The 27637-nt window shown below is 41.8% G+C and overlaps 1 protein-coding gene across 1 annotated transcript in view; it reads left to right on the top strand.

The window, feature by feature from the left end:
- The window catches only part of GRIN3B (glutamate ionotropic receptor NMDA type subunit 3B), a 226384-nt gene that overhangs the window by 183490 nt on the left and 15257 nt on the right, over positions 1 to 27637 (top strand). The window contains exon 7 of the mRNA XM_069740034.1: positions 14823 to 14987. Coding sequence (XP_069596135.1) covers positions 14823 to 14987 — 165 coding nt within the window. The remainder of the gene's footprint in view (positions 1 to 14822; positions 14988 to 27637) is intronic.

Genomic DNA, 27637 nt, shown 5'->3' with positions numbered 1-27637 from the left:
ATGGCTCAACGCTATAAACTTCTGTGAAGCACCTGGGGAATCAGGGTGCTCACCACATATCTAGATATCTTCCTTGAGGGGTCTAGTTTCCAAAATTATGTCAGCTGTGTGTGATTTCCACTGTTTAGGCACATCAAGGGCTCTCCAAAACACAACAGGGAATCTGTTATTATTCCAGAAAGTTTTGCATTCAAAGATTCAAATGGTGCTCCTTCCGAGTCCTGCCGTTCACCCAAACAGTAGTTTTCCTCCACATGTAGGGTATCTGACTACTCATGTGAAATTTAACCACATATTATATGGTGCATCTTCTCCTGTTACTCTTGTGAAAATAAAAATAATTGAGGCTAAAAGAACATTTATTTTTGTGGGAAAAATGTGATTTTTTATTTTCACTACTCAACGTTATAAACTTCTGTGAATCACTTAGGTGTTCAAGGTGCTCACCACACATCTAGATACGTTCCTTGAGGTGTCTAGTTTCTAAATTTGGGTATGTTTTGGGGGGTTAAACTGTTTAGCTACATCAGGGGCTCTCTAAACACGACATTGCATCTGCTAATTATTCCAGCAAACTTTGCATTCAAAAAGTCAAATAGTACTCCTTCCCTTCCGAACACTGCCTTGCACCCAAGGAATAGTTTTCCCCAACTTATGGGGTATTGTCATGCTTAGGAGAAATTGCATAACAATTGGCATCCACTTTCTCCTGTTACACTTGTGAAAATGTGTGTCTAAAGTAAAATTTTTGTGAAAAAAAAGTTAAATGTACATTTTTTCCTTCCACGTTACATCAATTCCTTTGAAGCACCTGAAGGGTTAATAAACTTCTTGAATGTGATTTTGAGCATCGAGGGGTGCAGTTTTAAAAACTGTATGACTTTTGAGAATTTTTGTCACATAGACCCTTCAAAATCAATTCACCTGCTAGTTGGTCCCTAAAAAAAATAGTTCTGTGAATTTTGTTGTAAAAATTAGAAATTGCTGGTCAAATTTCAATCCCATTATCTTCCTAACCAAAAAAATGTTGTTTAAAAAATTGTGCTGATCTAAAGTAGATATGTGGCAAATGTTATTTATTAACTATTTTGTGTGACTGTGACATAATTCTCTGATTTAAGGGAATAAAAATTAAATGTTTGAAAATTGCTAAATTTCCAAAAATTTTCACCCAATTTTTGATTTTTTTCACATATAAACACAAGTCATATCAAATACATTTTACAACTATCATGACGTACAATATGTCTTGAAAAAACATTCTAAGAATCAGTGAAATCCGTTGAAGCATTCCAGAGTTATAGGAGAACCTCTAGAGATGAAAGAACCCCTAGATATTCGGGGCTGGCTGGTTAAGCCGAACAGTCCAAAAAAGAGTTCAAGTTCGGGTAACAGAACAGTACCCAGACCTGAACCCAGACCTCATTCACTTGAATAGGGGGCCAGAACATCAAGTGTTTGCCATGCTGTCATGTGTATGACAGTGCGGCAAACATTGCTTCTGATCGGCGGTAAAATCATTATTGCCAGTCAGACTACCATGGTTCAGATGACAGCGTGAGCTCACAGCTGTGCTCAGAGGTATAACGTTTACTTCCAGTCACCTGCGCAGGCTGATGGGACTACTGTTCCCATCAGCCTATGCCTGCTGCCGCTAAAAACAATGAGAGCAGGCAGTGGCTGATGGGAGTATTCATCAGCCTTAGGCTGCAGTCACACTAGCAGTATTTGGTCAGTATTTGACATCAGTATTTGGAAGCCAAAACCAGGTGAAGAACAATTAGAGGAAAAGTATAATAGAAACGCATCACCATTTCTGGATTTATCACCCGCTCCTGGTTTTGGCATACAAATACTGATGAGAAATACTGACCAAATACTGACTGCAGCCTTAGCCTGTGCACTAGATAAATATATATATATTTTTTAAATGGCAGGGGTTCCCCCCATTTTTGCAACCAGCCTTGCTAAAGCAGACAGCTAGGGGTTGGTATTCTGAGGCTGTAAGTGGCCATTGATATTGACCTCCCCACAGCCTAAAAATAGCAGCCTACAGCTGCCCAAAAAAGTCATATCTATTAGATACGCCAATTTTAAAAAAAAGAAGTGGGTAAATATGGCACCAAAATTTGTCCCAAAATTTTCTACTAAACGTGGCAATACCCTATATGTGGCTGTACAGTACCACTTAGCCATGCAGAGACTCGGGAGGAATGGAGCGCTATTTGCCTATTCAAATGAAGGGGTCTGTGCACGTCAGTGTTTCCACAGACCTTGTATCCGAGGGCAAAACACACTGACATGTCAATTTTTTAATGTCAGCATGGGCCACAACACATCCAGCACACGTGCATATGCATAACACACATGGATGTCATCCATGTAACACGCATCGGCACTGGGGAAGAAGCGTTACAGTAAGTGCTGTTCACCAGCGCCGGGTGCTGAATTCGGCTCTCATCATTCTCCCCTACTCTGCCGGCGGTTGACATGAGCAAAGGAGAATGATGAGAGTTACATTTAAGTGATAAAAATAACATAAGGCAGCGGCTGATGGGACTATTACTTCCATCAGCCTGCCCCTACTGCTGCTAATAACAATGACAGCATCAGCATAATTTTACAAAATGCATGGAGTCCCCCCCATTTTTGACAACCAACCTAACTAAAGCTCACAGCTGGGGGCTGGTATTTTCAGGCTGGTAAGGGGCCATGGATATTGACCCCCCCAGCCTAAAAAAAGCAGCCTGTAGCTGCCCAGAAAAAGCACATCTATTAGATGTGCTAATTCTGGTGCTTTGCCTGGCTCTTCCCACTTGACCTGTAATGGTGGCAAGTGGTGTTCATATTGGTGAGGTTCATGCCACCTTTATATTGTCTGTTGACATCAAGCCCACGGACTAGTAAAGAAGAGGCGTCTATAAGACACCTATCCATTGCTAATCCTATAATTGTATTGTAAATATACGCATAGCCAGAATAAAGCCTTTTATTTGAAATAAAATCGAAACACACTTTTTTATATTTAAAAATAACAGCACAAAGTTATACTCACCTAACTCCCATTCCATTGAATCCCTTGTCTCCTGTAATAAAACAAAAATAAAAAAAACAACAATATCCCTCACTTATCCGACGTTCTGTCCCACACCATAATCCATGTCTGGGGATTACTAGTTTTCAACCTGGATGGCGCCAAGATGCGACCGTTCAGGCTGAGAACCACTGATAAATGAGCTCCTGTAAGCATCAGTGAGCAGTGGTGACGTAACCAAGGTTACTGCAGGTCACTGAGGCTGCTTTCACAGTCAGGCTGAACTGTGGTGACCTCCTTCAGGTGAGAGAGCTGAGTTCACCACAGTTCAAATTCACAGCAGAAAAATTATCTCAGTGAACTGCGATGAACTCACCTCTCACTGGAGGGAGGTTACCACAGTGCAGCCCGACTGGGAAGGCAACCTCTGTGACCTCGATGACGTAACCGCTAGTCGCTAAAGCTGCGCTCAGAACAGCTCATTCATCAGCGGTTTTCAGCCTGGACAGTCATATGTTGGCACCGTCCAGGTTGAAAACTATTTATCCCCAGACATGGATTACGGCATGGCACAGAACGTCGGATAAGTGAGGGACATTGTTTTTTTTTTATTTCTGTTTACTTACAGGAGACAAGGGATTCAATGGAATGGGTGTTAGGTGAGTAAAGCTTTGTTTGTTATTTTTTTAAAAATAAAGGGAAACTGTGTTCCCCTTGTTATTAAAAATACAGGGGAACCCACCCCATTTATTTTTTATTATTTATTTAGAGTGCAGACGCCGGCTGATGAAGACTCTCATCAGCTGCCACCTGCTCTTACTGTTATTAGCGGCAACAGGTCAGCGCACCAGAGGCAGGGAGAGAAGCAGAGCGCCGGGGAACGGGACTGAGGTGAGTATGTGGTGTTCATTTTTTTTAATGTGTATGGGGATGTTTGGGTGGGCATGGGGAGTCTATGGGGGTGTCGTGCTGTGCCAGGGGAGGCTATGGGGGTGTTGTGCTGCATAAGGGGAGGCTATAAAGGTGTTGTGCGGCACAAGGGGAGGCTATGGGGGCATTGTGATGCACAAGGGAAGGCTATGAGGGCATCGTTCTGCACAAGTGAATGCTATAGGGTCCTCGTGTGGCACATTGGGAGGCTGTGTGGGGCTTCTGCAGTATATGGGGAGGCTGTGTGGTGCTCGTGCAGTATATGGGGAGGCTGTGTGGGGCTCATGCTGTATATATAGGGAGGCTGTGTGGGGCTCATGCAGCATATATAGAGAGGCTGTGTGGGGCTCATGCAGTATATGGGGAGGCTGTGTGGAGCTCATGCAGTAAATGGGGTGGCTGTGTGGGGCTCATGCATCATATGGGGAGGCTGTGTGGGGCTCATGCTCTATATAGGGAAGCTGTGTGGTGCTCATGCAGTATATAGGGAGGCTGTGGGGCTCATGCAGTATATAAAGGGTGCTGTGTGGCGCTCATGCTCTATATAGGGAAGCTGTGTGGGGGCTCTTACAGTATATTGGGGGGGCTAATAGAGTATTTAAATGAAAAAAAATCTAAACAATAAAAGTACACATATTTGGTATTGCGTTGTCCGCAATGACTCAACCTATAAAACTGTCCCACTAGTTAACCCCTTTAGTGAACACAATAAAAAAAAAAGACAAAAAACAATGCTTTATCATCATACCGCGGAACAAAAAGTGGAATAACACGCGATCAAAATGACGGATATAAATAAACATGGAACCTCTGAAAATGACATCTTGTCCCCCAAAAAACGAGCCCCCATACAGCTCCATCAGCGGAAAAATGAAAATGTTATAGCTCTCAGAATAATGCCATGTAAAAATACTTATTTTTTATATAAAATAGTTTTTATTGTATAAAAGCGCCAAAACATTTTTATAAATGAGGTATCGCTGTAATAGTAATAACCCGAAGAATAAAATTGCTTTATCAATTTTACCACACGTGGAACGGTATAAATGCCCCCCCCCCCCAAAAAAACGAAATTGCTGTTTTTTGTTCATTCTGCCTCCCAAAAATCGTAAGAAAAAGCAATCAAAGAATGTAATTTGCCCGAAAATGGTACCAATAAAGATGTTAATTGTCCCGCAAAAAACAAGACCTCACAAGACTCTGGGCCAAAATATAGAAAAATTATAGCTCTCAAAATATGGTGATGCAAAAAAATTTTTTTTAAATAAAAAGGGTCTTTTAGCATGTGACAGCAGCCAAACAGAAAAACCCACTATAACGCATCTTTCACACGTCCTGATATTTCTGGTACCGGAGATGTCAGTGTCCGTGTGTGTAATACTTGTGGCACACATGTGGCATGCGTGTGCCGCATCAGTACCACAAGGACGGACGCCAGGAAAGAAGCGTTACAGTAAGCACTGTTCCTCGGTGCTGAACTCGGCTCTCATCATTCTGCCCTGCTCTGTCGGCGATCATCACAAGTAGGGGAGAATGACGGCTCTTATCATTCTCTCCTGCTCTGCCGGCGATTGGCACAAGCAGGGGAGAATGATGAGAGCCGTGTTCAGCACCCGGCACCAGGGAACAGAGCTTACTGTAAAGCTTCTTCCCCGGAGCCGATGCGTGTCACATGGATGACATCCATGTGTGTTATGCATATGCACGTGTGCTGGATGTTTTGTAACCTGTGCTGACATAAAAAAAATGGACATGTCAGCATGTTTTGCCCATGAAGGCACGGTCCGTGGAAACACACTGGCATGTGCACAGACACATTCACTTGAATAGGCAAATAGCGCTCCGTTCCTCCCGAGTCTCTCCACATGGCTGCCCAATGGTATAAAGTTCTGTTACACACCCATGGTGTCAATATGATCACTGCACCCCTAGATGAATTCATTGAGGTGTAATTTGTAAAATGGGGTCACTTATGGGGGGTTCTGCTGTTTTGGCACCTCATGGGCTCTCCCAGTGGGTCATGGCACCTGCAAACCATAACAGTAAAATCTGGCTCTCCTTCCGTTCTGAGCTCTGCCATGTGCCCAAACAGTGGTTTACCCCAGGTATGGACTGGGGTTGAAATTCAGTCCTGGCATTTGAAATCACACAGGTCCATGTTGTCCACATCCCCAAGCACTAGATGGAATATATTACTAATATTACCCTGGATAGAGGAAAGCAAGATTTACTACAAGACCAATATTGCTAATACCGGTGGCATGCTGGGGTAAGTGATGGAGTCAGAGACTTTGTGCTCCGTCACAACTCTTAACAGTATGAGTGTTTTGAGAACACCGATTCTGTTAACAACATTGCAGACAAGGCAGCCCATGACCAAACAGGCCCTTCTGGCATATGGGGTATGAGCGTACTCAGGACAAAGTGCACAATAACTCTCGGGGACCAATTTCTTCTGTTACCCTTGGGAAAATAAAAAATTGGGGATGAAAAGATCATTTTTGTGGAAAAAATATGATTTTTTTATTTTTACGGGTCTACCTTATAAACTTCTGTGAAGCACTTGGGGGTTCAAAGTGCTCACCACATATGTAGATACGTTCCTTGGGGGGTCTAGTTTCCAAAATTGTGTCATTTGTGGGAGGTTTCCACTGTTTAGGCACATCAGGGGCTCTCCAAACATGACATGGCATCTGATATCAATTCCATCCAATTTTTGTTTAAAAAAGTCAAATGGGGCTCCTTCCCATCTGAGGCCTGCCGTGCGCCCAAACAGTGGTCTACCCCCACATACATATGGAGCATCAGCATACTTAGGAAAAGTGCACAATATCTCAAGGGGACCAATTTCTTCTGTTACCCTTGGGAAAATAAAAAAATGGGGGAGAAAAAAATCATTTTTGTGAAAAAAATATGATTTTTTTATTTTTATGGCTCTACATTGTAAACTTCTGTGAAGCACTTGGGAGTTCAAAGTGCTCACCACACATCTAGATAAGTTCCTTAGGGGTTTAGTTTCTAAAATGTTGTTATTTGTGGGGGGTTTCCACTGTTTAGGCCCATCAAAAGTGACATGATGCCTGCAGACCATTCCATCAAAGTCATCAAAGTCTGCATTCCAAAACGTCACTACTTCTCTTCCGAGCCCCGACGTGTGCCCATATAGTAGTTTTCTCCCACACATGGGATATCAGCGTACTCAGGACAAATTGGACAACAACTTTTGGGGTCCAAATTCTCCTGTTACCCTTGGAAAAATACAAAATTGGGGACTTAAAAATCATGCTCGTGAAAAAAATTATGATTTTTTTTATTTTTACACCCGAGCGCTATAAACTTTAGTGAAACACCTGGGGTTCAAAGTTCTCACCACCCATCTAGATAAGTTCTTGGGGGGTCTAGTTTCCAAAATTGGATCACTTTTGGGGGGTTTCCACTGTTTAAGCACATCAGAGGCTCTCCAAATATGACATGGTATCCAATCTTAATTCCAGCCAATTTTGCGTTGAAAAAGCCAAACGGCGCTCCATTGCTTCCATAATCTGCCATGTGCCCAAATAGTGGTTCCCCCCCACATATGGGGTATCAGCGTAATCGGGACAAATTACACAATAACTTTTGGGGTACTGTTACCCTTGGGAGAATTAAAATTGGGGGTGAAAAGTTCATTTTTGTGGAAAAAATATGATTTTTTAATTTTACGCCTCTGTGTTATAAACTTCTGTGCAGACCTTGGGGATTCAAAGTGCTCACCACACATCTAGATAAGTTCCTTATGGGGTCTAGTTTCCAAAATGGTGTCACTTGTGGGGTGTTTCCCCTGTTTAGGCACATCAGGGGCTCTCCAAATGCGACATGGCATCCGATCTCAATTCCAGCTAATTTTGCATTGAAAAGTCAAACGGCGCTCCTTCCCTTCCGAGCTCTGCCATGCGCCCAAACAGTGGTTTATCCCCACATATGGGGTATCAGCATACTCAGGACAAATTGCACAATAACGCTTGGGTCCAGTGTCTCCTGTTACCCTTGGGAAAATAAAAAAATTTGAATCTGAAATATTTTTTTTGTGAAAAAAAGTTAAATGTTCATTTTTTTTTAAACATTCCAAAAATTCCTGTGAAACACCAGAAGGGTTAATAAATGTGAATGTGGTTTGAATGTGGTTTTGCGCACCATGAGGGTGCAGTTTTTAGAATGGTGTCACTTTTTGATATTTTCTATCATATAGACCCCTTAAAGTGACTTCAAATATGATGTTGTCCCTAAAAAAAAAAAAGGGGGGTTTTAAAAAGGAAAAATCGCTGATCAACTTTTAACCCTTATAACTCCCTATCAAAAGAAATTTTGGGTTCCAAGATTGTGCTGATGTAAAGAAGACATGTGGGAAATGTTACTTATTAAGTATTTTGCGTGACATATCTGTGTCATTTAAGGGCATGAAAATTCAAAGTTGGAAAATTGAGAAATTTTCAAAATTTTTGCCAAATTTCAATTTTTTTCACAAATAAATGCAAGTCAAGTCATATCAAAGACATTTTTCCACTATCATGAAGAACAATATGCCATGAGAAAGCAATGTCAGTATCACCAGGATCTGTTGAAGCGTTCCAGAGTTATAAAGGTACAGTGGTCAGAACTGTAAAAATTGTCCTGGTCATTAACATGGAAACAGCATTAGAGATGCAAACTCGGCTTTGGGAAAATGGCCGCCGCGATCTCTAATGCGCACGCGCGGCATCCCGCGGCCATTTTCCTGAAGCCCCGTGCAGCAGAGCACTCGATCTGCGCACGCGCGGCCCCAGGAAGATGGCCGCCCCCACCGACGAAAGGGATGACAGCGCAGATCGCGCGCTGCTTGTTCACCACTACGCCACTACGCCACCAACGTAAAGCTGAGGAAGAACCAGCGATGTCACCACGCCCTCCCGACCTGACCAGCCTGATTGACAGGCGAAAACGGCGACTTTGGTAAGTTATTTCTCAGCATACATGGGGAATCGGGGTACACTACATACACTATAGGAACACACAGAGCAGGCCCTATTTAACAGTATTTATAGCTCAATCTCAAAAAACGGGGTGACAGGTTCCCTTTAAAAGGTACCTCTGTCCTCCACTCATCTGTAGTAATGGCACCTGTCTGAACTTGTTATCAGTATAAAAGACACCTGTCCCCAGTCACATTCCAAATTCCACTATGGTGAAGACCAAAGAGCTGTCAAAGGACACCTGAAACAAAATTGTAGCCCTACACCAGGCTGGGAAGACTGAATCTGCAATAGGCAAACAGCTTGGTGTGATGAAATCAACTGTGGGAGCAATAATTAGAAAATGGAAGACATACAAGACTACTGATAATCTCCCTCGATCTGGGGCTTCACGCAAGATCTCACCCTGTGGGTTCAAAATAATCACAAGAATGGTGAGCAAAAATACCAGAACCACACAGGGTAAACTAGTGGATGACCTTCATAGAGCTGACCACCGTAACAAAGGCTACCATCAGTAACACACTATGCCGCCAGGGACTCAGATCCTACAGTGCCAGACGTGCCCCCCTGCTTAAGCCAGTACATGTTCAGGCCCATCTGAAATTTGCTAGAGAGCATTTGGATTATCCAGAAGAGTATTCAGAGAATGTCATGAGGTTTGATGAAACCAAAGTAGAACTATTTGGTAGAAACAAAATGTGTCGTGTTGGGAGGAGACAGAATGCTGAGTTGCACCAAAAGAACACCATACCTACTGTGAAGCATGGGGGTGGCAACATCATGCTTTGGGGCTGTTTCTCGGCAAAGGGATCAGGACAACTGATCCGTGTACATGAAAGAATGAATGGGGCCATGTATCGTGAAACTTTGATGGCAAACCTCTTTTCATCAGCAAGGGCATTGAAGATGAAATGTGGATGGATCTTTCAGCATGATAATGATCCCAAGCACACCGCCAGGGCAACAAAGGAGTGACTTCATAAGAAGCATATGAAGGTCCTGGAGTGGCCTAGCCAGTCTCAAGAGCTCAACCCCATAGAAAACCTTTGGAGGGAGTTGAAAATCAGTGTTGCCCAGCAACAGGCCCAAAACATCACTGCTCTAGAGGAGATCTGCATGGAGGAATGGGCCAACATATCACCAACAGTGTGTGCCACACTTGTTGTCATTGCCAACAAATGATATATAACAAAATATTGAGATGGACTTTAAATACTTATTTTCCACCATAATTTGCAAAATAAATCTTGCCAAATCAGACAAGGTGATTTTCTGGATTTGTTTTCTCATTTCGACTCTCATAGTTGTGGTCTACTATGATGTCAATTACAGGCCTTTCTCATCTTTTTAAGTGGGGAACTTGCGCAATTGGTGGCTGACCTAATCCTTTTTTTCCCCACTATATACAGTGGGGCAAAAAAGTATTTAGTCAGTCAGCAATAGTGCAAGTTCCACCACTTAAAAAGATGAGAGGCGTCTGTAATTTACATCATAGGTAGACCTCAACTATGGGGGACAAACTGAGAAAAAAAAATCCAGAAAATCACATTGTATGTTTTTTTAACATTTTATTTGCATATTATGGTGGAAAATAAGTATTTGGTCAGAAACAAACAATCAAGATTTCTGGCTCTCACAGACCTGTAACTTCTTCTTTAAGAGTCTCCTCTTTCCTCCACTCATTACCTGTAGTAATGGCACCTGTTTAAACTTGTTATCAGTATAAAAAGACACCTGTGCACACCCTCAAACAGTCTGACTCCAAACTCCACTATGGTGAAGACCAAAGAGCTGTGAAAGGACACCAGAAACAAAATTGTAGCCCTGCACCAGGCTGGGAAGACTGAATCTGCAACAGCCAACCAGCTTGGAGTGAAGAAATCAACAGTGGGAGCAATAATTAGAAAATGGAAGACATACAAGACCACTGATAATCTCCCTCGATCTGGGGCTCCACGCAAAATCCCACCCCGTGGGGTCAGAATGATCACAAGAACGGTGAGCAAAAACCCCAGAACCACGCGGGGGGACCTAGTGAATGAACTGCAGAGAGCTAGGACCAATGTAACAAGGCCTACCATAAGTAACACACTACGCCACCATGGACTCAGATCCTGCAGTGCCAGACGTGTCCCACTGCTTAAGCCAGTACATGTCCAGGCCCGTCTGAAGTTTGCTAGAGAGCATTTGGATGCTCCAGAGGAGTTTTGGGAGAATGTCCTACGGTCTGATGAAACCAAACTGGAACTGTTTGGTAGAAACACAACTTGTCGTGTTTGGAGGAAAAAGAATACTGAGTTGCATCCATCAAACACCATACCTACTGTAAAGCATGGTGGTGGAAACATCATGCTTTGGGGCTGTTTCTCTGCAAAGGGGCCAGGACGACTGATCCGGGTACATGAAAGAATGAATGGGGCCATGTATCGTGAGATTTTGAGTGCAAACCTCCTTCCATCAGCAAGGGCATTGAAGATGAAACGTGGCTGGGTCTTTCAACATGACAATGATCCAAAGCACACCGCCAGGGCAACGAAGGAGTGGCTTCGTAAGAAGCATTTCAAGGTCCTGGAGTGGCCTAGCCAGCCTCCAGATCTCAACCATATAGAAAACCTTTGGAGGGAGTTGAAAGTCCGTGTTGCCAAGCGAAAAGCCAAAAACATTACTGCTCTAGAGGAGATCTGCATGGAGGAATGGGCCAACATACCAACAACAGTGTGTGGCAACCTTGTGAAGACTTACAGAAAACGTTTGACCTCTGTCATTGCCAACAAAGGATATATTACAAAGTATTGAGATGAAATTTTGTTTCTGACCAAATACTTATTTTCCACCATAATATGCAAATAAAATGTTAAAAAAACAGACAATGTGATTTTCTGGATTTTTTTTTTCTCAGTTTGTCTCTCATAGTTGAGGTCTACCTATGATGTAAATTACAGACGCCTCTCATCTTTTTAAGTGGTGGAACTTGCACTATTGCTGACTGACTAAATACTTTTTTGCCCCACTGTATGCTGCCACTGAGGAATATTATTTTGTGGTAAAACAAAAATTGTAGGCTGCTACACACGAGAATATTATGTAGCTCCCCAAAAAATGGTTTTATATATGCTGGTAGTACCTAATATTAATATTATCTTCTAACAAACAAGTAATCTCTTCAAAATCTTCGGCTCTTAAAAAAGCTTTTTGGAATAAATAATGCTCACTATAACCTCCTATCACTCTCCCTGAGCTCCTTTCATTGTTCCTATGCTGAAACTGCTTTCTCACTATGCTGTTTCCGGTTGTAATGTGCGCAAGATGGCACCTTCAGCCTTTAAATAGTCCCTATGATGCTGGAAGGCTGGAAGGCAAGCCAATCACAGTAATGCCACACCAAAGATGGCGCCAGCATTACTGTGATTGGCAAGCCAGCCCAGCATGTTCATTAGTGCAAATAAAGCACCAAACATGCTGGGTGGGTTACTCAAATATAACGAGGTGAATACCTAATTACTCGCCGAGTAACGAATAGCCCAAACACCGTACTATTCGTGCGAGTAACAAATAGTGACGAATGTATTCATTCATCACTAGTTAAAAACTCTGCTTCATATCTGCACCAAATTTGCATCATTAAGTTGTAAAAGGCATAAAACAAATGCTGCAAACACTCAAACGTTGTGTGGTGAGGACACCTGAAGAAAAAAAGCAGCAGAAATAAAGCAGTATTTTACTACATCATTTACCGATCTCTGTAAATAAATTTGATCGCTGTGTTGTGCAGGTCATTATGATTGCAGGGACACCAAATATGTCCTTGTTATTCGCTGCTTTGTGATGTTCACTATTTTTTTAAATGCATTAAAAAAAATACATAATTTTTTTCATTATCAAGTGTTTTTCATGATTATTTTTTAGTAATTTTACAGGATGAAAAAATGTTGTTATTCTCAAATACATCCATTGTACACTGAAGTGTATTTCTATCACTATAATCTGCCCGTAGTCAGATCCTGCAATACATATCAAGTACACAAAATTCTCCACTTTACATCACCAGCTTAAGAGCCTTCCTGCAATGGTAGGTCTGTGGGTGTGAGACCCAAGGAGACTCACAGGAAAAAAAAAAAAATTTTTGTAACTGCTTATTATTGGTGATGAGCGAGTATACTTGTTGCTCGGGTTTTCCCGAGCATGCTTGTGTGATCTGAGTGTTTGTGAGTGCTCAGAGATTTAGTTTTCCTTGCCGCAGCTGCATGATTTGCAGCTACTAGACAGCTTGATTATATGTGGGGATTCCTAAGCAACCAGGCAACCCCCACATATACTCAAGCTGCCTAGCAGCTTTAAATCATGCAGCTGCGTCAACAAAAACTAAATCTCCGAGCAGTCACAAATTCTCGGAGACCACAAACCCAAGCAACGAGTATACTCGCTTATCACTATTTGTTATTATTACTACTTTTATAGGAATAAAACAAAATTCTCTTTCTTCATCTCAGTGTAAAGGGACCATACGAATACATTGTTATATGCAATGTAGCTCTCTGGGCATGTATAACCTGCTTCTGGATTCATTGCATGCAATAGAAGTCAAGATTAAAAATCTCCTATCTACATTCTTGTGGCTTGTGGCTCATTGGTAGAGAAGCTTCCTCCTCCTCAGAGTTGCCTTCAGTCTTCCCTATGCACAGTGAACATGTAATCTGTCTTCTGATTGGTGGAGCAGCCCCTGCTAACTGATGCTCCGTAGCTCATTCTGTGTGCCCTCACCCTGCCCTTGCCCCACAAAAAACATCCTTCACACCTCAGAAAAAAAGCAAATTGATTTACAAGTCTGTAGGAAGACAAAGGGGAGTATTATAAAAAAAAATCACCACAAGGTGGCTCTGCCCCTTTAATGTGCCGCCCTAGGCACTTGCCCTCCAGTTCCTAATGGTAAATTCGGCCCTGCCTACGGCCTACAGATTGGAGAGTGCTAGGGCAGGGAGACCATTGCTTTCTGCTCTACCGCAAGATTTAAGTTAAGACTCATGGTCGCCCTGAGTGGTCCTTACTATGTGAGTAGCTACGCTACTGGGTCAAAATCATCATAAATGATCATATCCAGTAGCCCAGTGCAATGTGTATCAGGCTTCTATTCATCCCCCTCTTTTATGATGTTCTTATCTATTCTATTGGGCCTCTCATAATTCTCTCCTGAATGTCTGCAATAATAACTAGTGTCTGGATACATGATTGTCTATTTTTTTCGCAATGGTCACAGATCCAGTGTTGGTCCACTTTCACACCAAATCATGTATACTGCTGTTTTGCTAGAAAGTGAAACAAGCACTATAGTCCTGCGTGATTGCCTGTGCAACATAGACCTCAACTATCACTATTCTTTGTTGTATCGAATACGGAATGTTGGACGCATTCACACACATCCTTACTGCCCTCTACAAATAGTGCCTCCCTACTGGCAGGGAAGTGTATTTCTTAAACATTACAGCTGAAAAGTAAGTTAAGCTCTGATTGTTTCTATTACCAACAAAGAGCATTGTACTGATAGACAGTTTTACTGAAAGAGGTGACCATTATCCTTTACAAGCCCCAAGCAAGAAACACAGGGGCCATGTTTTTTTTTTGCCCATCATCATCACTGTCCCAATTGGGGCTCACAATTCCTATTAGTATATCTATGGAGTGTGGGAGGAAACTCATGCAAACCCAAATAGAACGTACAAGTGCCTTACAGGTGTTGTCTGTGGTGGGATTTGAATGCAGCACTGCATTAAAGATAATGGGTGAAAATATGTGAACTGAGGAGAAAGTAATTTATAATGTTTTATGAGTCAAATAAATATACAATTGCAGTTTTTTTTTGTATCCTATAGACACTTCAGATGGGAATTTACCATTTTTCAGGACTCTTTGTCCTCCTCTGTATCGGGTTTTGTGGTTCGCTCCTCACATCATTAGGAGAAAGGATTGTCTATTACTTGATCTTGCCTCGCATTAGGAGAAGACGTAGATTCAAATACTGGCTTCATACTAGTCAGGTAAGCTTTGAGTTCTGGTATAAATTATAAGAAAAAATATTCATGGAGTTAAAACGTGTTTAACCCCTTCATGACCTTGGGATTTTTCGTTTTTCCGTGTTCGTTTTTCACTCCTCTCCTTCCCAGAGCCATAACTTTTTTATTTTTCTGTCAATATGGCCATGTGAGGGCTTATTTTTTGCGGGACGAGTTGTACTTTTGAACATCACCACTGGTTTTAGCATGTCGTGTACTAGAAAATGGGAAAAAAATTCCAAGTGCCGTGAAATTGCAAAAAAAAGTGCAATCCCACACTTGTTTTTTGTTTGGCTTTTTTGCTAGGTTCACTAAATGCTAAAACTGACCTGCCATTGTGATTCTCCAGGTCAGTACGAGTTCACAGACAACTAACATGACTAGGTTATTTTTTACCTAAGTGGTGAAAAAAATTCCAAACTTTGCTAAAAAAAAAAAAAAATTGCGCCATTTTCCGATACCCGTAGCGTCTCCATTTTTAATGATCTGGTGTCGTTTGAGGGCTTATTTTTTGCATGCCGAGATGACGTTTTTAATTATAGCATTTTGGTGCAGATGCGATCTTATGATCGCCCGTTATTGCATTTTAATGCAATGTCGCGGCAACCCAAAAAACGTAATTCTGGCGTTTTGAATTTTTTTCTCGCTACGCTGTTTAGCGATCAGGTTAATGCTTTTTTTTAGTTGATAGATCAGGTGATTCTGAGCGCGGCGATACCAAATATGCGTAGATTTGATTTTTTTTATTGATTTATTTTGATTGGGGCGAAAGGGGGGTGATTTAAACTTTTATATTTTTTTTATTTTTTTCACATTTTTTTTAACTTTTTTTTTTACTTTTTCCATGCTTCAATAGCCTCCATGGGAGGCTAGAAGCAGGCACAGCACGATCGCCTCTGCTACATAGCAGCGATCTGCTGATCGCTGCTATGTAGCTGAAAATCAGGTGTGCTGTGAGCGCCGACCACAAGGTGGCGCTCACAGCCACCAGCAATCAGTAACCATAGAGGTCTCAAGGACCTCTATGGTTACAATTCTGAAGCATCGCCGACCCCCGATCATGTGACGGGGGTCGGGGATGACGTCATTTCCGCGTTTGACAGCGGCATTTAACTAGTTAATAGGCGTGGGCAGATCGCGATTCTGCTCGCGCCTATTAAGGGCACATGTCAGCTGTTCAAAATAGCTGACATGTCCCGGCTTTGATGCGGGCTCACCGCCGGAGCCCGCATCACAGCAGGGGATCTGACCTCGTGCATACTATCCCGTCCGAGGTCAGAAAGGGGTTAAATTCCCTTAAGGGGGATCATAGATTTAAAGAAATGTGTCAAAAAATTACGTTATCCAAATCAGAAAATCTAGATCTTGGCCAGAACTACCTATTGCATTAACTAAATATGCAGGTGTAAGTACACCGTGGCTGCAAACAACTTACAACAGCACTCTGCAAATTCTATACACGTGAATTACACAATTGCTCTGCAAGTAAAAACGTGAGGTTCTGGTGGTCACATTGACGAAAATTTGGGCACCCATCTTTTATCAACAAGGCAACCTCTTTAAAATGGGACCATATACTAAAAACGTACCTCTATGCCTAAGCTGCAAATGAACTGAGGGATTCTGCTGTATAATTTCAATATTTTAATGAAGGTTTAGTTTCAAACTTTTTTCTCAACTTTAGAAAGTATTTTTTATTTTCTGCACAGTCAAAGAGAATGAACAAGTTTATACACAATGACTAAGTGAACTAATATAGTTTACACGTAAAGATCTGTCAGCAGGATTTCACTGTTTGTACATGCAGCTCTTTCAAAAACAAGTCCAGCAGTACCATTATCTGGACAGTTCATTCCTATGTTACAGAGAAATTAGCTTTTGAATTAATATGCAAAATGAGTCTCAAGAGCTGTTTGTAGATCTGAAGCCTCTGTCATTCCAGCTCTATTCTCTACCCAGCGCCACCCCCTGACAGCCTCTATGTTGCGTGATTTCAGGCAAAGTGCCCATCAGTCAAGCAAGATGAGGCAGTTCTGGACGGGGAATAGAGCTGGAGTGACAGAGGTGTTAGATCTACAAATGACAGGTTAATTGGCATGTCAACTCAAAAGCTGATTCTTCAGTAACAGAGTGTCGAGAAAAAGGTATTGTTGGACTTGTTTTTGAAATAGCTACATGCACATATACTTTGGGGGGTGAAATTCTGCTGACAGCTTCTCTTTAAGTGTACACAATATTAATTCAGTTAGTCATTGTATAAATATGACCCGTTGCATAATTATTCAAATAGGCTGGCCATGTAAACAGGGGTGGACTTACCATTGGTGCAAAATGTGCAGCCAAAGGCCCTAGACGAATCTGGCCCACTCTGATCTCCAAAGCAGTAGAAATTATGCATTATGATGAGCTATTGCATTGCAAAGTCCCCATATACTGTTGTCGAACAATGGTCCTCCACCATCTGTGTCCACTCCTGCATGTAAAAGTATTTCTGGACCTGCCTTTGAAAGAGCTATACGTAAATATAAATAGTTGGGGTGTAAAATTCTGCTAACAGATTTCCTTTAACTGTAAAAGAGAAATTCATACAAAAACATACCCAAAATCTACTTTATATATCCCTTTCATGTAAACTAATTGCCATAGTTAGGAGTGGTCCGAATGCAAACCATTTTTCACCATTTATTTAGTCCCACATCTAAGCTATTTTCTATAAACCTGCATTAGAAATTCCCCATTGTTCCCTAACTACACAAACTACTTTTGTATTTTTGATTCTACTTTCTGTCAATTTGTTTGAGTATCATCAATGGTTGCTGGAATACTAAAATGAAGCATCATCAGGGGGCAGAGGCTGTGGTCATTATCGGTTTTACATTGCTCTATTGCTCACTCATAGACTATTCCTTGGTTTAGAGTACATTTCTTAGGCATATAACCCTGAAAAAACGTATTCAAAATTATATGGCACTATAGTGCTCATCAATAGACTATTCTGTGGTCTGGGGTACATTTCGTTGGTACATAACCCTCAAAAAAACTTGTTAAAAATATTATTGGTATTATATTGCACACCCATAGACTATTCCATGGTCGTTGGTATATATCCCTCAAGAAACGTGTTCAAAAATGTATCAGTATTATTTTGCTCATCCATTGGGTATTACATCTTCTTGCGTACAGTTCGTTGCTATATAAGCCTCTAAAAACGTTCTAAAAACTGTATCGGTATTATATTGCTCATCCATAGACTTTTACATACCCTTGGGTAGATTTCGCTGCTATAAGCCTCAAAAACTTGTTCAAAAATTTAACGGTATTATATTGCTCATCCATAGGGTATTACATTTCCTTGGGTACAGTTCATTGCTATATAAGCCTCAAAAAATTGTTCAAGAATGTATTAGTATTTTATTGCTCATCCATAGACTTTTGCATATTCTTGGGTAGATTTTGTTGCTACAGCTCTGGCAAAAACCACCACATCAAAACCCTGTCATGGGCAGCCCAATCTCCAGACCTGAACCCCATTGAAAACCTCTGGAATGTAATCAAGAGGATGATGGATAGTCACAAGCCATCAAACAAAGAAGAACTGCTTACATTTTGCACCAGAAGCAGTGTGAAAGACGCAGGTGGAAAGCATGCCAAGACGCATGAAAGCTGTGATTAAAAATCATGGTTATTCCACAAAATATTGATTTCTGAACTCTTCCTGAGTTAAAACATTAGTATTGTTGTTTCTAAATGATTATGAACTTGTTTTTTTTGCATTATTTGAGGTCTGAAAGCACTGGGTTTTTTATTTCAATTTTGACCATTTTTCTTCGTCAGAAAATTATAGCTTGGAAATTCGGAGACATGTTGTCAGAAGTTTATAGAATAAAAGAACAATTTACATTTTACTCAAAAATATACCTATAAAGAGAAAAATCAGACAAACTGAAAATTTTGCAGTGGTCTCTTAATTTTTGCCACAGCTGTACAGTTTATAAGCCTGAAAAAACTTCTTAAACATTTTAGGCTGTATGCACATGTTGCAGATTTGGTGCATTTTTTTTGGCGCAGATTAGTGACAAAACCTGAATTAAAACCTGATGCCAGCAAAGTGAATGATAAACCTAAAGTGTCATGCACTTGTTAAGCAATTTTGATTTGCAGATTTGGTGCAGAAAATAATCTATAGCATTGCAATTCTTTGTGAATTTTTGCCCTGTGGGGAACATGGACTTCACTGAAATCAACCAAAAACAGTGTAAAAAAGAAATAAGAACGCTTCTAAAACTCACCAAAACGCATTTTTTTGCAGTTGTGTTTTTCCTGCTAATAGATGCTTAAATAATGCAGAAATTTTACTTACCGTGTGCACATACACTTATCGATATTGTGTTGCTCAACCATAGACTATTCTGTGGTCTTGAGTACATATCTTTGGTATATAAACCTCAAAAGTGCATAGCCTTTCGATGAGTCTAGGAGTAGCAATACAATACATGACAATTTGAACATAATGTGTATGAGGCCCTTCTTTATGTCTAATACAGGGTGTATCTGAGTCCCTTACTATCGGCAGTTATTCCTTCTGTCATAAATTAAACTGAAATGTCCTATTTTTTTATTAAAAAAAATCTATTTAGGTTTACTTATATTTTTATATTTTTTAAATTCTTTATAAATTGTCAGTTCTTAAAGTGGAGTAAAAGTGTTACACCATTGTTCTCAGCAGCGACCTGAGAGTCAGAGATGCATCTAGGGGTCTTCCCCATACTGTTCTCCTTCCTTTCAGCACTTTTCACATCCATTTGAACATTTTCACTGCCCCCAAAGCTAATTCCTTACCCATCTGTATATACGAGGGGCGATCCAAAAGTAATGATAATCAATACTAAACACAATGAATATAGTCAAAAAATGTTTTTATTTTTCTACGTAGTCTCCTAACAAGTCTATAAATTTAGTCCATCTCTTTTCTAAACTTAGAATTCCCTTCCAAAAAAATTCTTGATCTTGACCCTCAAAAAAATCCCCAACAGCGGTTATCACATCGCTATTGTCGTCAAATTTTTCACCCCGAAGGTGTTCCTTGAGCCGAGGAAAGAGAAAGAAGTCACTGGAGGCTAGATCTGGTGAATAGGGGGGTGTTCCACCAGTTCAAAGCCCGCTTCTTGAATGGTAGCCATGGCAACTGCAGCTTTGTGAGCCGGCGCGTTATCTTGGTGAAACAGCACTCCAGCCCGCAGTTTGCCGCGCCTTTTCTCCTTGATAGCTTCCTGCAATCTTCTTATTTGTTCTGCGTAGTAGGAGCCTGTAATAGTGGCTCCCTTCTCCAAATAGTCCACCATAATTCCTTCAGCGTCCCAAAAAACGGACGCCATAACCTTCCCTGCTGAGCTTGACACTTTGAATTTCTTTGGTGTCAGTTCGTCGGCTCGTTTCCACGTCATCGATTGCTGTTTAGTTTCGAGATCAAAGTGGTGGATCCAGGTCTCGTCCATGGTCAAAAATCGTGACAAAAAAAATTTCCTTGTCTGCTTGGAACTTTTCGAGATTTGCTATTGAAATGTCAACTCGTTTCTTCTTTTGCTCGTCGGTTAACATTTTTGGCACCCAACACGCGGAGACCTTTCTCATATGTAATTCTTTTGCAAGGATTCTTTGAATACTGCCATATGAGATCCCTGTGACCTCAGCTACATGCCTGATAGTCACTCTTCAATCTGCCAATACAACTTCTTCAACTTTTTTCACGTTTTCTTCATTGAGGGACGTGGATGGGCGTCCTTCGTGATGTTCATCTTCCGTCGATGTTCTTCCCAGCTTAAATTCTTTGCCCCAGCATGCAACTGGGGAATATGGAGGAGAAGAGTCCCCCAATGTTTCCACCAAGTCGCTGTGTATGTCTTTGGTAGTCATTTTTTTCAAGCAGAGGTATTTGATGACAGCTCTGAGCTAGTTTACTTCCATTTTGATGTTCACTCCTCGGCAGATCATATTCAAATGAATGTAGGTCCTGGGAATCGTGGTCTATTTAAGTTATTTTTTTTTTCCTGGACTAGTGGGTACCTAAGAGAGAAGAAAACATTTTAACATTTTTAATTTCTGTGTGCAATAGAAATAACCGATTATCATTACTTTTGGATCGCCCCTCGTAGTTCCTTTATTCTCTGTTTTTTTAGCTTCAGTATAAGGCTACTTTCACAGATCAGGTTGTTTCCGTTAGGCTGGATCCTGCGTCGCTACGGATCCGGCGTAAATTGTGAAAAACTGATGAAACGGATCCGACTACCAGAACAGGCAAAAAACCTGATCCGTTTCATCAGTTTTTCATCCGTTTCATCCGTTTTTTTATCCGTTTTACGACGGATCTGGTTTTTAAAAACGCCCATGGGAGGCTCCCAAACGTTATTGGCTACTGAAAACCTATATATACAGTGTTCCTACAGCCCATCTTTGACAGGTTGTAGAGAAGCAAGTTGCAAAGATGGAAGGCCTGATGGCAAATATTCAGAAGATTTCTGTGGATTTCACTTTTGAGGCAAATCGTTTGAAAGCGATTGTTCTGGAGGAGCGAGAGAGATAGCAGTGCATCATGTGCCTGTGCCGACGACGTTTGTAGATCCACCCCATCACTGCACAGAGAATGACGCGTGGGGTGTGTTCTACACTATACATGGAGCTACGAAGAAACCCTGAGAAATTTTTGTCATATGTTCGGATGCAAATGGAGAACTTTGATTTATTGGTGGAACGAATTGGACACCTCATCAGAAGAAGTGACACATATTGCCGCTTCTCCATTTCACTGGTGGTGCGCCTGATGGTGACTCTTAGGTAAGCCATTTTTATTGTATCTTCTCCTGTTAAAGCACACTTATAACTGTAATGTTGTTGCTGGTAGTTTTTAATATGTATTTTATTGTATCTCCTACTGTTAAAGCTGACAAATAACTGTAAAGTTATTGCTGGTATTTTGTAATAATTTTTCCCTTTTTTTCACAGATTCCTTGCAACTGGTGAATCCCTTTCGTCACTACATTTTCAGTTCAGACTTGGAATTTCAACAATATCGGGAATTGTGACGCACACGTGCCGTGCATTGTGGGACTCTTTACATGGCAAGTTTATACCACATCCCACAAAGGAGAGTTGGCTGGAAATAGCTGAAAAATTCCAACAAATCTGTCAGTTTCCCAATTGCTTGGGTGCAGTGGACAGGAAACATATCCGTATTGTCAAACCTGCTAGATCTGGATGGGAATATTTTAATTATAAAAAATATTTCTCCATTGTGCTCATGGACATTGCTGAAGCTGAATACAAATTGATAGCGGTTGATATTGGGGTCTATGGCCGCTCCAATGATTCACAAGTTTTTAAATTGTTTGCAATGGGGCGTCATCTCTATGGAAACACCTTCCAATATCCACCCCCAAGACCGCTGCCTGACACCTCTGGGCCTCCAATGCCATTTGTATGTGTTGGAGATGAAGCCTTCCAACTCTCGGAACACATGCTGAAACCATTCTCCAGTAGTGGATTGACGAAAACTAAAAGAATTTTTAATTACCCGCTCACACGAGCATGAAGAATGGTGGAGTGCACATTTGGGATTCTAAAAGCCAAGTGGCGAGTTCTATTGACCGCTATCAACCTGAATACTGACACTGTGGACAAGGTGGTGAAAGCTTGTGTGGTCCTGCACAATTTTGTTATATGCAAAGAACAGATTTCAATTGATGACCACTCTGAAGAAACCACCTTGCATGATTATCAGAACATTACTTATAGAAGTTATGTGTCAGTTTCCAGAATGAGGGACAAATGTGCTGAATAGTTTATTTCACCTCAAGGAAGAGTAGACTGGCAGGATGAGAGTTTGAAAAATTTGTCTTGGACCTTCTTTACCCAAAGTATTGTATCTGGTTGGGTTTTTCCCAAAGTACTTTGCCTTCTCTACCCAAAGTATTTTACCTAGGGCAGCATGGTGGCTCAGTGGATAGCATTACAGCGCTGGGGTCCTGGGTTCAAATCCCACCAAAGTCAACATCTGCAAGAAGTTTGTATGTTCTCCCCGTGTTTGCGTGGGTGTCCTCCGGGTACTCCAGTTTCCTCCCACTTTATAAAGACATATTGATAGGGATTCTAGATTGTGAGCCCCATCAGGAATGGTGATGATAATGTGTGCAAACTGTAAAGCGCTGCGGAATATGTTAGTGCTATATAAAAATAAAGAATATTTTTTATTATTATTATTATTATTATTATTAAGTAGTGTACCTGGTTGGGCTTTACCCAAAGTATTTTACCTTCTGGCATGGCACTTGGAGGCGGGATTTGCAGATATTCAAACTGGCACGGAAGGTGCTGGCAGATCCAGATGATATATGCAAGAGTGTGCCAGAGTCTGGTCGCACTTCTCCCTTCCCCTTTAAGACAAATATACTATTTTATGATTATAAACTTGCTTGTCTGTTTTATAATGCTGTACAGTGTTGAAAGGGACAGTGTAGGGTTAGAAATAGTAGTTAGAAATGGGAATCACAGTTTAGTAGAAGTAAGGGGAGGGGCCACTATAGTGCAGTATTATTAGGAGAAGTTATGCTCACATCACAAGGGACTTTCAAGGTTGGGAGGAGCTAGAATTAGGCGTAGTGTACTTGAGTGTAGGAACTTTCTGAAAAAGATCAGTGTGTGGTGATGATATGACTAGATGAGACAGATAAGCCAAGGGGTGGAGAGGATTAAAGACATATGGGATGCCAAGATCAGCATGCGGGCAGTCACTTTACAGTTCAGTGGTCAATCTGGGATTATCTGGGGCTTACGGCCTGAACTAGGCAGAATTATGGATGGCTCTTACTACTTCCAAGGAAAGCTGGACAGAAGATCGACTGAATCTAGTGGACCTAAGGGGGACAGAAGATCGACAGAATCTAGTGGACCTAAGGGCACGGGAGCTGCAGGGGTGGTCTTTGCACTGACTAGGGGCAGTACCCCGAAACACAGTGTCTGCAAATTGAGATTCTGGTTTGGCTGTTATCCTAAGTCATGTGACAAGGCTCGTTAAAGGGTCAAATTTTGACTTGTAGGATTGCTACCTTCCAATAGGTGGCACTAGAGTTCTAGCTCTCTTCCTCTTTGAAGAGACAATTTGCATAATTAGCATATTACCCAGAGGAGCATTGCGGCTTTAAATCTCTTCATGTCGGCATGCTTAGCATGTCGATCTCCACAAGGAGAAATGTTTCCACAGAGTAGAAACAGTATTATAGGCCTCTCACACACCTTCTGTCACAGGCAACCCACAAGACCAAATTGGAGTCTTCACATTTCAAAAAATTGTTTGTAACATCAGCAGCAGTAGCAACAGCAGCAGGCAAATAAGTCACCACAAAGGTGGCACAGACTGCAATAATGCGAGATCCATGCATGACACTAAAAACTACACCATCGACTAGTCTGCCTAGTCTGCGACTAGAGTGAAAAAGTCATTGGAGATCCATGACTTGTTAATTTTTATGAAAGTTAGGTGGTCTACAGTTTCAGGAGACAGCTGAATGCACTTATCCTTTAGGACACCACCAGCAGCACTGAAGACACATTCTAAGAGAAAGCTGGCTGCCGTGAATGACAAAACCTCCCAGGTGTCACAGACGAATCAGGCCACACTTCCATTTTTGAAGACCAAAATGTAAAAGGGTCCAAACTCCCCAATGGCATTGATATTGAGCTCCAGATTCTCCTGCATCATCCTCTCTAATCTTTCACAACGTGACAGACTTGTACTCTGTTCTGCTGGTGTTCGGGCTGGTCTAAAAAATGTGTTAAACGACATACAGAAATTGCTTATGCCACTTACACTGCTGCTGTTTTGGTGATGATGCCTTGACGTTCCCAGGGTTGGACGACGATAACTGGGATGCACACTTTGTGCCTTACTGCTGTCTTAGGGAAAACCACTTTTAAGATTGTCTAGAAGTGTATTTCGATACTCCAGCATGCGCACATCCCTTTCCAGGGGAGGAAGCATCTGGCTAAATTTACTCTTGTACCTTGGATCTAACAGAATGGCAGCCCAGTAGTCAGCACTATGTCTAATCCTAAGAATACGGGCATCGTGTTGAAGATAGTGTAGCAAGAGGGCACTCATGTGTCGGGCGATTCCATGAGGTCTAAGTCCATGCTGTGTTGATGGGGGGTAACACTAAAGGTTGCTTCCTACGTCCCTTCCTGCCAACCAAGGAATACAGAGAGCATATCATTATCCTGTTCATCTCCTGACTGTTGCGCGTCCATCACCTCATTCTCCTCAATTTGTTCCTCGGCTTCTGCTTCTTCACTAACAGTTTGTCTGGTACCATGAGGCCACCTTGATTGTTGAAAGCCACCCTCCCATGGCACCCACCTGTGCGACGACAGTCCGGAAATTTGAGATATTGTTATCCCTTCCGCATGCTCCTCAGTGGATGGCTCGAATAGTTATACTAATGATGGCTTCGTCAGCGCTAACCATCTTAGTAGCCATTTCAAAACTGTGCAGAAGGGTGCAGAGGCAGAGGTCTTCATCTGTGCTCACTCTGCAAGCATTAATTGCACCATTGTATTGTGGATGCTTTTTAAATATTAGGATTATTTAATAAAATATTTTATATTATATATGTGATACGTGTAAAATATTTTATATGCATTTTTTGATCAACACTGGATGGAGCCGCAAGCATTATGTATTTATATAATTGCATTGAGCAACACCCCTTCAATACCCTCTGTTGAATGAAATAGTTTAATTTCTGAAAGGCGTAAGGGGTCAGCCCCATACTCTCACTCGTATGTCATTGAAGAGTGTAACGTCACGTTTGCTTCGGCGCACTGTTTTGAGTGTTCAGGCGAGTCACCGGCCAGGACTCCTTGATCTCCACAGCACACACCCACGCCTGGCACCTCCAGTAAGGATCAAAGTATAGATGTTGGACTTTCCCCAACTTAGACCTGAACAGTCTAGTGTCCTGCAAACACAGATGCATTTAAAGGGAACCTGTCACCCCGTTTTTTCAGTAGGAGATAAAAATACCGTTAAATAGGGCCTGAGCTGTGCTTCACAATAGGGTATTTTTTGTCCCCTGATTCCCTACCTATGCTGCCGAAATACCTTACAAAAGTGGCCTTTTTCGCCTGTCAATCAGGCTGGTCAGGTCAGATGGGCGTGGTCACAGCGCTGTTTCTCCCCCACATCTTGCTTATGTTCCCGTTGGTGGCATAGTGCTTCTCGCATGCGCAAGTGCCGAATGCACTGCGCAGCTGTAGAAAAAAAGCGTGCTCGCCGCTATTCAGTGTCTTCTGCAGTGACGCTCAGGTCAGAGGGCACGATGATGTGGTTAGTGCGCGCCCTCTGCCTGAATGTCAGTGCAGAAGATGCTGAAGATGGAGCGGCACCGGAACGAAGTCAGGTGAATATTGAAAGTGCCGGGGGCCTGAGCGATGCAGAGGTGAGTATGTGATTTTTTTTTTTTCGTAGCAACAGCAAATGGGACAAGTGTCTATATGGAGCATCTTATGGGGCCATAATCAATGTTTGTGCAGCACTATATGGGGCAAGTGTCTGTATGGGGCCATAACGTTTGTGCAGCACTATATGGGGCAAGTGTCTGTATGGGGCCATAATCAACGTTTGTGCTACACTAAATGGGACAAGTGTCTATATGGGGCCATAATCAACGTTTGTGCAGCACTATATGGGGCCATAACGTTTGTGCAGCACTATATGGGGCAAGTGTCTGTATGGGGCCATAACGTTTATGCAGCACTATATGGGGCAAGTGTCTGTAAGGAGCATCTTATGGGGCCATAATCAACGTTTGTGCAGCATTATATGGGGCAAATGCCTGCATGGAGTATCTTATGGGGCCATAACGTTTGTACAGCACTATATGGGGCAAATATCTTTATGGAGCCTCTTATGGGGCCATAATTAACGTTTGTGCAGCATTATATGGGGCAAATGTCTGTATGGAGCATCTTATGGGGCCATAATCAACGTTTGTGCAGCACTATATGGGGCAAATGTCTGCATGGAGTATCTTATGGGGCCATAACGTTTCTGCAGCACTATATGGGGCAAATATCTTTATGGAGCATCTTATGGGGCCATAATTAACGTTTGTGCAGCATTATATGGGGCAAATGTCTGTATGGAGCATCTTATGGAGCCATAATCAACATTTGTGCAGCATTATATTGGGCAAATGCGTCTATTGAGCATCTTATGGGGCCATTATTAACCTTTATGCAGGATTATATGGGGCATATTTTAATATGGAGCATCTTATGGGGCCATCATAAACTTTATGGAGCATTATACGATCCAAAAGTAATGATAATCAATACTAAACACAATGAATATAGTCAATTTTTTTTTTTACATAGTCTCCTAACAAGTCTATACATTTAGCCCCTTAGAAAAAATTCTTGATCTTGACCCTCAAAAAAATCCCCAACAGCGGTTATCACGTCGCTATTGTCATCAAATTTCTTGCCCCGGAGGTGTTCCTTGAGCCGAGGAAAGAGAAAGAAGTCACTGGGGGCTAGATCTGGCCAGTAGGGGGGGTGTTCCACCCGTTCAAAGCCCGCATCTTGAA

This window comes from Ranitomeya imitator, chromosome 1, assembly GCF_032444005.1.
Source record: "Ranitomeya imitator isolate aRanImi1 chromosome 1, aRanImi1.pri, whole genome shotgun sequence".
Lineage (NCBI taxonomy): Eukaryota > Metazoa > Chordata > Amphibia > Anura > Dendrobatidae > Ranitomeya > Ranitomeya imitator.
This window is presented reverse-complemented; position numbering and strand designations above follow the sequence as displayed.